The sequence below is a fragment of the Brachyhypopomus gauderio genome, chromosome 7, assembly GCF_052324685.1.
Source record: "Brachyhypopomus gauderio isolate BG-103 chromosome 7, BGAUD_0.2, whole genome shotgun sequence".
Classification (NCBI taxonomy): Eukaryota; Metazoa; Chordata; class Actinopteri; order Gymnotiformes; family Hypopomidae; genus Brachyhypopomus; species Brachyhypopomus gauderio.
This window is the reverse complement of record NC_135217.1, coordinates 5,360,109-5,370,739: the sequence shown is the minus strand read 5'-3', so window position 1 is coordinate 5,370,739 and position 10,631 is coordinate 5,360,109. Positions and strand designations below refer to the sequence as shown.

Genomic DNA, 10,631 nt, shown 5'->3' with positions numbered 1-10,631 from the left:
TGTCATAACACTTTTATTTGGAGAGTGACTCATCACACAGGACTGAACAGACAATGAAAGACATGTATGCAAAAATGGTCAAAGCGAAACTCGAGTTAGGACTGCGGCTTCTCAGACGCCTCAACCCAGCTCATCTGTCGGGGGAAAGAAGGAAAATCACTCATTAGGACGACATGAAACGATGCCAAACAAACACCGGACCATCAACACAGACCAGTCTTACAAGTGTTTCGTGTACATATTACAGGCCTACCCAAACACACTATATGGAAACATTTCCATTCAAAATTAACCAGTCATATTGTACCAAAAGTGCATTATAGAGTTATTAGTCACTTAGTTGCCAGGTTAGGGCTGAGGAGTGAAATCAAACAAGGAAGACTCTTGGCACTAATGTCAGTTCGACAACCCTGGAGCAGATTGATGTCGCCCTTTAGAAAGCAGGAATCTCACTGGCCAAACCCCTGCATTATATCCTGCAGGGCAATGATATGGGATCAATGCGTTAAGGATCGCCAGTGGTGGGAAGTGGCTGACCCCCTTTGAAAGCGATCCGCACAACACATCAAGAGCTTCTCACCTTTCCCTCTCAGCAGAGCCAACTACGGGAGGCCAATCTCACTCCGTCTGCAGGCCTGATGCACAAAAGAAATCACACTTTAATGATCTACTAAAAAGCAAAGATTATGTATATATTAAATTATATATATTTTTTTTAAAATGTTCCCAGTGGATCACGTCAGCGAAGGCTGAAGGGACTCACAGGGATGAGCTTTAATATTCGGTCATGTCCACAGCATGTCAGGAACAGCGTGTCCGGAAAGCCTTGGTATATGACCGGCAACCAAAACGAGCGAACAAACGCAGACTCACCCAGGCTTTTCTGCTTCAGTGCCTCCTCCCTGCATGGCTGTTCAGGGCTAGATCTAAAGAGGAGAATTACAAATCAGGTCTACAAATCAAGACATACCCTGAGGCCAAACTGGCTGTAAGGGGGCGAGAGGGCAAACCATATGCACACCAGGCTGGTGCTACTTTACCAGCTCCAGTAGCCAGAGCTCCTGATCGTAGTTTTTACCAAAAAAAAAAAAAAAACTATTTAACTGCAGAACCACCACAAAATCAAAGCTCAGCGACACATTTGACCAGCAAGCCAAATCCTCAGACAGTAAGAGCAGATATGAAGATTAAAGACTGCACCCACAGCCAGGACAGATGGCGCATGGCGCTCACAGATCTCTTGCACAAATGGAGCTTTATTTAAGCATGCGACAGAAGTAGAAAATAATGTTGGCAGCTGTCTCGGTATCACCAGGACCCAACATACGAAGGATATAAGGCCCATAGAGGCAGATATCGAGTTAGTCTTGCACAGCCATTTGAACAATCCAGTCAGATATACAACTGGATGCAGATACCATACAGTGCTGCTAAAACAAACCACAGAGTAGACTATCCATACAGCAATGACGTCTTTCAAAATATACATACAGAAATCACTCACCAGCCAGAGCAGGGCGCCACCCAGTGGACACTCCAGGGCACCACACCTGTAACAACAGTGAACCTGAGAGGGAGTCGAACATGGCGGTGGAGAGAAGAACTGTGACATGGGTTTGTCCTGCAGCGTTTTCCCACAGAGTTAATGGCAGTAGCACTATGGGTAAAGCTGTACTACAGAATTCATCTTTGAGGCATTTCCAACGACGCAGCTCTACAGGGAGGAGCAGGTCGGGATAGACCTCAGTGTTGTATCATCACCTTGCACTGGCCCAGATTACAAGGAATACTCACCTTAAAATCCCTGAAGTACGATTCACTCTTTGGCTTTCACACCAAACGCTGCAGACCAGACCTACATTTAGCAGGTGAGTCTGGGAAACACCACAGTGATGCAGTAAGTGAACAGCACCAACTTCCATGAACATGAGATATTTCTGTTCTTTGTGGATTGTTCAGAGAGGCATACTCTTTCATGGTCATAAGTGCAGTTGAACATTAAAAAGCCAATCATCATTACAAGTACTGATAACAGTACACTGACTGAGATTTACCTGGTACCTGCTCATGGCACATGATGCGTGGCAGGCATGCAACACCTGGAACACAAGTGCTTCACATCAGTTTACAGTTTATGATCCACATCACTAGTGGATCATTTCAATAACATGACATTAAAAATATGCTAAATACGATGCTAAATACGGGTGTCCATTCTCATCAGTAGCACTGCTGTTGGGTGAGCACAGCAGTGAGTTGCAAAAGAACAGAGTTGTAGTATTTGCACTGTGCTAGTTCCTAAGCCCACAGTCACTGGGCCGTGACTAGAACTGTGCATGAAGTAAAGCGCGCGCGCCTCCACTTACCGGGACTGCAGCTCCCACGGTACCGGGCAGGGGGGCAAACGCGGACTCGGGGGCATGCTAAGAAGAGACGAAATATCTGCATTTGTAAACCATCACGTGCATTTACAACAAACCAAAGTGCAATGATCAAAACGCAGCAAGCATCATCTCGCGATCCTATCGGCGATATTCCAGGCCTCATTGTCACCCCCGCAATTAAACGTGCAGGGATGAAAGCAAACCTGGGTATAATATTGCCATGTAATATGAAGAATTTGCCCACGAGTCGAGTAATTTCTTTTGTTATAATCTTACATGGCTACAGAACGAGTAGATCAGAGTGCCTGAGCCACGTGTGTGTGCTGGTCTTTACACAGGCTGGCTAAGATACGCTAGCTCCTTCAAAGAGACGTTGGCCACAGTACACTAGCTATCTAACTCAACTACAGCACAGCTCTACGAAACTCAAAAAAAAGAAGTTAATCAAAAAGTTCGATGCAGAAGCAACAAAATTAAATCATTCAAACTGGCGTCCACGCGTTACAGTCACCACGTGGCGTGGTCAAATACACCCGTAAATAACTCTAGTAAACGTGCTCAAGTTGTTTCTTTTAAAAGCATGAACTGTTTTGACATAATTTACAGCAATCAATGTAATACAATCCCTAAAATAACTATGACACAAAAAAATCACAATACTGAAGACGTCCTCTCACACACACCTTACACGCCGTGCAAACCCGTCGAATGAGACCGGAAGAACCGCACGTCACAAGGTCGCCAAACTTCACGACCGTCTTTGCGACAGTTTTTTTACGACACATTTACTCTAGCCAATAAGAATTCGAGAATCTCCCGCGGTTCGCCGCGAGATCGTATAGCGACAGACATTTAACGGTGACTCACGTTGTAGTTACACTGAAACCGTCGCGTTAAAACACACAACATGTGCCACAAATAATCACAGGGTTGCCAACTCTCACGCATTGAGAATGTAACTGTAAAATGGACACAGCGAGAAAAAAAAAACGGATTTAAAGTGTGCAGAAGCAGTCTAAATAGTCGTTTGAACTAACCCAGTGAAAACCGGGACATTAAATTAATTTTTATTAATTAATTAAAATAAGTTTAATAAAAAAAACCGGGACAGCCCGGGAAAACCGGGACAGGTGGCAACCCTACTTCACACGCTCTCACGCCACACATCCGATTTCTCACGCCGAAAAAAAATCTAGTTTATTTACCTCTGATCTACATCTATAGCCCTATCCGGACGGGATTCGTTTTTCAGGGGGACGTCTGTGAAAAATATTTCACCCTTGTACTCAGTGATAAAACTCTTGCATCCGGACAGCAATTGAAAAAACAGGAGGACCCGCGAGTTTTTGGCTTTCTCGGTCACATGACATCGCCTTGTCACGTGATAGCATGTTTAATAATGTCACACTGCCAACTCTGATGATTCCTTTTTAACTTTTAACTTTACTACTGTTCAGTTCAGCATTTAAGATCTCCGTTTAAGTTAAGCTATTTTGTTAAACCAATACAGAAAACACATTATAAAAAATCGCTAATGAATGTAAATAGTTAAATAAATCCGTTAAATAAAATAAAATAAATCCATTAAAAAATCCAGTAAATCCATTTTCGCTCGCCGCTGTCTTTACGTGGATCTCCGTGAAAACGCGCGCCCAACGTGTAACTACGGTGCGTGGCAGTGGACATATAGCTGTTTTATTAAACGCGAGGTGATGTCTGCATGTATAAACTCAGACATGTGGATCCGGACGGGACTAAAATTATCAGACGACCACGGAGTACAGCGAAAAACAGTAGGTAATTCCGCCTGTAATTTTCTCTGAGGACGTCTGAGAAAAACACGGACATGCTCGTTCCGGACGGGATTAAAATCACAGAGGACCCCCCGTAAAAGAGAAAATTACCCCAGGACCCCCTGAGAAACTAATCCCGTCCGGATAGGGCTTATGATTCAATGTGTTACTAGTTCGCTCTGGCGCCAACCACCGGCGAGTCTGTGTCCATTTTACACCCCGCCCGGTAACAATTTACGTTCAACACCCCCCCCCCCCAGGTTCAAATCTCACTCCAAGCGATCTTGAAAAGTTGGCAACCCTGTAAATATGAAATACACGTCGCTTCAGAATAACTCAATTTAGTTACAATAAAACGAGACCGTTGACGCTCACTAAAGACACGCGCACAACTAGAGCGACCGTTAAAAAAACTTTCAGTTAACATAACTAGCTAGCAAAAATATTCTTACCAGGATAACATATATATATATTTATTTAGCAACATTGAGTTTAAATTCGCGATTTGTCTGTAGTTTAGCTGTTTCAGTAATGGGTCAGCCGTGGCACCTTCAGTGCGCCTCGGGTGGCTTGGCACAGACAATATGGAGGAGGTTCGTCTGTTTTAGGAAGGACTCCTGTTAATGTGGTAGCCAGAAGCCATTTAGCCTGCTAAGTTAGTATTTTATTGATTTATCTTCATGAACAACTATTTATTATCCACTGGGAGACTGGGACTGCTTTAAGGGTTTGGCAAATTATAATCTAAGTAGCCACTCAGTTCGACATTAAAATTAAGATTCTTTATTTGTCACATGTATAAATTGTGGCGATACAAGGTACACAGTGAAATGAGTATGTGACTGCTCCTAGACTATGCGGCAGTAGAGAATTACAATTTACAATTAATTATCTAGATAAATCAACAATTAAGTAATTTACAATTTACAGTATTTATAAGATATCAATATAAGCTATAGAAGTAAAAAGAGAATAAATAATCTACCATATACATGTAAATGGATCTATAAGTGGCTGGCTGTGACGTTGGGTGCGTGCCGAAGGACGAGACACAAATCCAGCTTCACAGGCACAACGACACGTTTTAATGTATACAGGTATTGCGCAATAGCGCACGCTAAACAGACACTTACACACGTAACGTGTAGACTCAAACATTAGACAACGACGAGCACAAGACACTGCGCGAACGCACATTAAATAGACAGACCACATCAACCCCACGTGATGACGAGACGAGCCACAGGTGAGACGGATAATGACAAGACGCACCCGCACCCACGGAGGTACACAGACGCAGACAACGTTAACACACGCCCCAAAGGAAGGGTTCGGGGACCGTAGCGTGACACTGGCGATTCATTACAATTTACAATTGTGACCAAGTAACCTACAATTCAGGCAACTGAGGTTTCAGGGTGACCTCTGCTTTACACAGAGGACATGTGTTTTTAGAAATTATTGTTTAATCACCGGGAATCACTGTCTGCTGTCTAATTTTCAGTTATATAGTCTCTGTATTTTACCATATGTTCGCTGTTCATTTCGCCTGCATTTTAATTTACCACGGACCCGAGGACCAGGGGAGATTTAGCATGATTATTGATTGACAGGCGATGCAAAAATCCACCTGATCCTCTTCCGAAATGACATTAATCTAGGACAGGTATCACCAAATGGCGGACCGCGGTCCGGATCCGGACCCGAACGCCGTCCTGTCCGGACCCAATCACATTCCTGATTAACTGGATACAGACCAAAATGCCAAAAAAAATGTAACGGGAGACTATATTTTAAACCGGAGAATTTACGTGTTACGTTCACCACCCATTTGAGTGTTACGTTCGCCGCCCCCCCCCCCCCCCCCCCCCCAACAACTTTCGTTCGCGCCCCCCCCCCCCCTCAACAACTTTCGTTCGCCACCGCGGACCCGGACCTAAGGTCTGAGCTATCTGCCAAAAATGGACCGCGGAAAGATTTAATTGATTATCCCTGATCTAGGAGATGAAGGCGTGCCAACTCGCCCTCTTCCCCCTACTGATGAATACCTCTGCCTCGCAAGGAGATCTCCTCGGTCTGGAGGCACATCTACAGCAAGTAACAGTCTCCACATGACTCCATGACTCGAGGCTGACTTTATGTACACCGCTGAGCACGCTGGTTCCTCACCGCAGGGCGCGGACGTGTCAGCCGCAGACTCGCGCGGTCGGACCCCTCTTCACGTGGCGGCCGGGGTGGGTGATGTCGAGACGGTGCGCTTCCTGCTGCGGGAGGGTGCCGATATCAATTGCAGAGACGTGGACGGGAACACCCCGCTCCGAGATGCCATCCGCAGCAAGTGTGCAACAGGCTGTTATGTGCCATATTTTCCTGCCTGCGCATTCATGATGTGCTTTCATAAAAGGCTTTGCTTTGGAAGAAGGGTGTCTTGATTAAGACCATAAAACACCCGAGTTTGAGTTTGAGCACGTTTGCAACGTTACGTTTGCAAATGTGATGTGTAGATATTTTTTATCATATTCCAAATCGCATTTATTTAGATGTAATCACATCTGAAGCTTTCTAAATTGTTAGAAATTTGGAAGTGGTGAGACTGCTGGTGGATAATGGGGCTCATCTGGAAATGACTTCTGTTGAACTAGGAACTGAAATGTGCTGGTGAGATGGGATATGATACTGCCTTCTGAAATATCCTCCCATTTTTTATTTAAATGACCAAGAAATGTAAAATCAGAAGCTCAGACTTTATTTGCAAAGTGTTTATTTTTTTATTCAAATGTTAAAAATAAAATGAAGACTATATTAACCATATATGTGGGATTGTAATGATCATGTATGCCTCACACTTTTAATACATATATAGCTACATCCTCATTTTCAAATTATTTTTATATAGTACATTTGGATATAAAATGCTGCAATCTTTTGTGTTCTGATAGAACAGTTGTGTTTCTTCAGTCTTGCCTACCTAGGGTACTCAGAACAGATGGAGTTGTGGAAGGAGGCAGGGGTGAGCTTTAACTTCACTGATACTGAGGGCAGGACTCCCTTACATGTGGTTAGTCACTGTTCTCTTCTACACGACCCTCCTGTGATGTTCTTGCGGGAACATTACATACATAAAGCACCTATCCTGTTTCTTTTTCTTGGAATTTTACTCCAACTCAACAGGCGGCTTCCTCCAATCAGCCTGAGATGGTCAAGTTTTGCATCGGTCATGGGTCAAATCTGGAGGTATACTGACCAAGTATACTCAATCTAAAGAAACGTATCCATCCTTAACTGTTTCTGAACCACATATTGCTGTCGACACTGTAGCTAAGAGACATTTACAACAACCAGCCAGTGGACGATGCCAGACGGCTTGGCTATGAAGATATAGTGAGGATACTCTTGGAGCAAGCTGACATGAGAGGCAAGAAAGAAGCCACTAAGCGGACACTGGAGGCCTAGATGCTGAAAGCAGTGGACCCTTGACCCGGATTCATTTAAAGCCTCGGTCAGGTGGTTCTGACTTGTTTGTTCTAATTTATCATTTTAACGTGGCACAATTTACAAGTTTTATCAGTTTATGTTCTATCACTTTGTCTTAAAACTGAACAGCGAGGATGAAAATTGGTTCTATATAACTAATATTTTGGTGTCTTAGCAGTTCCAATACACTATTAGCAGTTCTAATACACTATTAACACCGATGTTTCTTAAAGGAAATAACGGAAATCTGATTTTATGTTGGTTCTCTACTTTATTAGACATGGGTTTCCAATTTAGAACATATATAAATTGTACATCATTTGCCAGAGTAAAAAAAAAAACACACTTGAGATATACTTTTTCATACAACATTTTCAAAAGGGACATTAAGGAAACAACAGATTCTGGTTTTAATGTGTTGATCACAATGTCCTCAGGTACCTAAATCCTTCCCCAGGTGTCTGTGAGATCACCAGGTGTGATTTGAAATGGTTTTAGTACATTAACAATTTATGCACTTTGAAGAAGTCAAGCATAAGGATCCTTATTGGTGTACGTGTGATGTGTTCTTTACTTCCACACGTCCAACAATGTTGCTAAACAACATAAACCAGAACCTGTGGTTTCTCTGATTTAGTGTCTTCCACCTCAACCCTGCACCCTAGCCTCCACCAGCACAACCACATGGTGTACGGACACATCAGGAACGTGTCGTCGACTGGTATATTCAGTGATACAATATTCTGACAGTAAAACACAGACAGGAATATAAATATGCCAAATGTCATATCATATAGTCGCCATAATAAAAGCTAATATCCTCCTAGGAATCTCTGTAAAGTGAGAGGTGCAAAACCCACACTGATACAAAAGAAAAGGCACGATTAATCGGCCATTCGGTGCAAGAGTTAAGGGGATTAAGGAATAGGAATATATTGATTTCATCAGAGAACCACTAAAATGCAAACAATCGCCTGAGTCATAAAAAAAGGAACAGGGAAAGAAACAGACCAAGACTTTTTTTGTTATTACATGCAATCACATCTCCGGTCAATAGAGAAGCATGACGGGCAATGCGACAGCGTTCGAAGGTACAAAAAACGTTCAAGAAGAAAAGGCTGACATTCGTAAAGCATCCAGTGTGATTTCTTTCTTTTTTTTACAGAAGAGACCAGCAGTATCAAACATTAAGCAAAGTCAATAAAATGACATTGAGCAAAGTCAGTTTAATGACGATTTAAGAACATTGCATGCAGTTTTTATGCCATACAGTTTGGAGTACAAAGGCAGACAGATTACAAAAGATGTCACAAGCCTGGCTGCCGAGTGCTTTGATAGCCAGAATGTTTGTCTCACCGAGCAAGGCTTACATACTAAAACCTCAGCTTCACATACCTGGGCCATATGAAAATATCAACATCTTTAGGATTCTAAAATCTACTTGAAAATGGATGGCCACTAGCCATAAACATTGCTAGCTCACATAACATTCTAAATTGTACAACACAAAACAGAAATACTAGCTTTAAAAAAATAAACAATGAAAATAAATAGATCAAAGCTTAGTAATACAACAAAAATGACCACTGATTGCATGCCAAATATTTTACAAATTAAAACTATGATGTATTTATAGAGTTATTATTGGATCAATTTATTGGCAAAAATGTTTAAAAAAAATCCTTTCAAATAAATCTCAATGATAATGAATTTCAATTTTATCTATTAGTGATTTTCTTCTTAAATTCTCCTTACAAACATTCAATATGACATCAGCCAATTTTTTGACCATACAGTAATTTTTGTTAGTAATCGTTACGTATAGTTACTTGGCTTGATCCATAGACGGTTCTACAAGAATCTACAGAAACATTACCATACACGTACTATAATAAATATGTCATAGGGCAAAGGTATAATGAATGAACCATTTCTGAAGCATGATTCCTTTTCTGTAGGCATTTCTTGGGTTTTATATGTAAACAGGACGGAAGGTCAATCATGTCTTCAGCGTCGGTCCCACCTGGATATTCTCAGGCTTGATGTAGAAAAAGATGGCTAAATAAAACCCATTCATCAACACACAAAGGGTTTTAAAGGAAGTTAAAACTCTTGGGAGAATAAAATGAAATGAACTGCTAAACTGTACTCCTCACCCCCCCCCCCCCACCCCCCCATCTTAATGGGTAATGGAGACATCCTCACAGCTGTTAGTAGTATATGCTCTAAATGTATTGGATCGGTTTCAGAGTTTTATCTATATCCTATATGTAAACAATAGATGGGTTTTCAAGGATTTCCCTTTTTTTCTCAGAATGATCTATTTGAAGCCCCAGTGCTAAAAATATGTACATTTGTGATATCAGCATCCATTGATGTTTTGTGTAAACCACATCTTTGAATACATACTAAACACCAGTGAGCCAAGACATCAGAAGGATCAGCAGGTTTAACAGTATGTTTAAATGTTTGTACACAGGTGATCGGCGAGAAACTGACCCTCTGCCATTTGCAAGAGCCACACCACACTGTTTTCAGCACTTTTGAATAAACACATGCTGACCAAAGACCCTTATATAAGCCAAACAGCAAAGTCACCACCAGGCCATGTACATATAAAGACTGGGAGACACGAGAGTGGGAAACTGCTTCAGGTCCAACCACTGGCGTGTTGGAGGGACCAACTCAAAGCTGTGTTGAAGCTGACTTCATACAGCAAGTGGGTGGGGCTAGGTGTTGGGGGCGGGGCTGGGTTCCCTGGCGTGGCCATCTTCAGTCATTGAAGCCTGAACCGGGGAGTTCATTGGTGAGCGTGTGCCAGCGCTCGATTTTCTTGTCTTTGTTTTTGAGACAGTCGAACCAGTGTTTAAGACGCTCCCCATTGGCGTTGATGCCCAGAGAAACTCCGCCTGGGTGAAGGGTTGAAAAAACACATTAACTCTCATAATACGTGCCACAGAACAAAACACAGCCCGAGGCC

At 42.4% G+C, this 10,631-nt stretch overlaps 3 protein-coding genes and 1 non-coding gene across 7 annotated transcripts in view; 1 reads left to right on the top strand and 3 right to left on the bottom strand.

Annotated features, from left to right (window-relative positions):
- Positions 1-3,193, bottom strand: LOC143518571 (uncharacterized). The gene is made up of 8 exons (XM_077011128.1): positions 3,068-3,193; positions 2,367-2,423; positions 2,055-2,099; positions 1,795-1,874; positions 1,505-1,550; positions 874-926; positions 581-635; positions 1-134 (listed from the first exon to the last, which is right to left on the bottom strand). Exons 1-6 carry the CDS (start codon positions 3,167-3,169, stop codon positions 921-923), a joined length of 336 nt encoding a protein of 111 aa, XP_076867243.1. The 5' UTR covers positions 3,170-3,193; the 3' UTR covers positions 1-134; positions 581-635; positions 874-920.
- LOC143519807 (small nucleolar RNA SNORA18) lies at positions 1,615-1,748 on the bottom strand. Its single transcript, XR_013132549.1, has one exon. It is a non-coding gene; the product is annotated as a small nucleolar RNA SNORA18 (small nucleolar RNA).
- Positions 3,194-4,601: 1,408 nt separating the features above from the next.
- On the top strand, positions 4,602-9,323 carry LOC143518569 (L-asparaginase). Of its 3 annotated transcripts, XM_077011125.1 has the most exons (7): positions 4,602-4,832; positions 6,179-6,274; positions 6,352-6,515; positions 6,752-6,835; positions 7,136-7,235; positions 7,349-7,411; positions 7,496-9,323. In XM_077011125.1, exons 2-7 carry the CDS (start codon positions 6,182-6,184, stop codon positions 7,628-7,630), a joined length of 639 nt encoding a protein of 212 aa, XP_076867240.1. In that variant the 5' UTR covers positions 4,602-4,832; positions 6,179-6,181; the 3' UTR covers positions 7,631-9,323. The 3 variants fall into 3 exon arrangements, with proteins under 3 accessions (XP_076867240.1, XP_076867241.1, XP_076867242.1); XM_077011126.1 differs by lacking the exon at positions 6,179-6,274 and having other exon boundaries at positions 4,602-4,770; XM_077011127.1 differs by lacking the exon at positions 6,752-6,835.
- The window catches only part of doc2b (double C2-like domains, beta), a 125,657-nt gene continuing 124,330 nt past the window's right edge, over positions 9,305-10,631 (bottom strand). For both annotated transcript variants that reach the window (XM_077011116.1, XM_077011117.1), the window contains one exon: positions 9,305-10,560. In XM_077011116.1, coding sequence (XP_076867231.1) covers positions 10,424-10,560 — 137 coding nt within the window. In that variant the 3' untranslated portion in view covers positions 9,305-10,423. The remainder of the gene's footprint in view (positions 10,561-10,631) is intronic.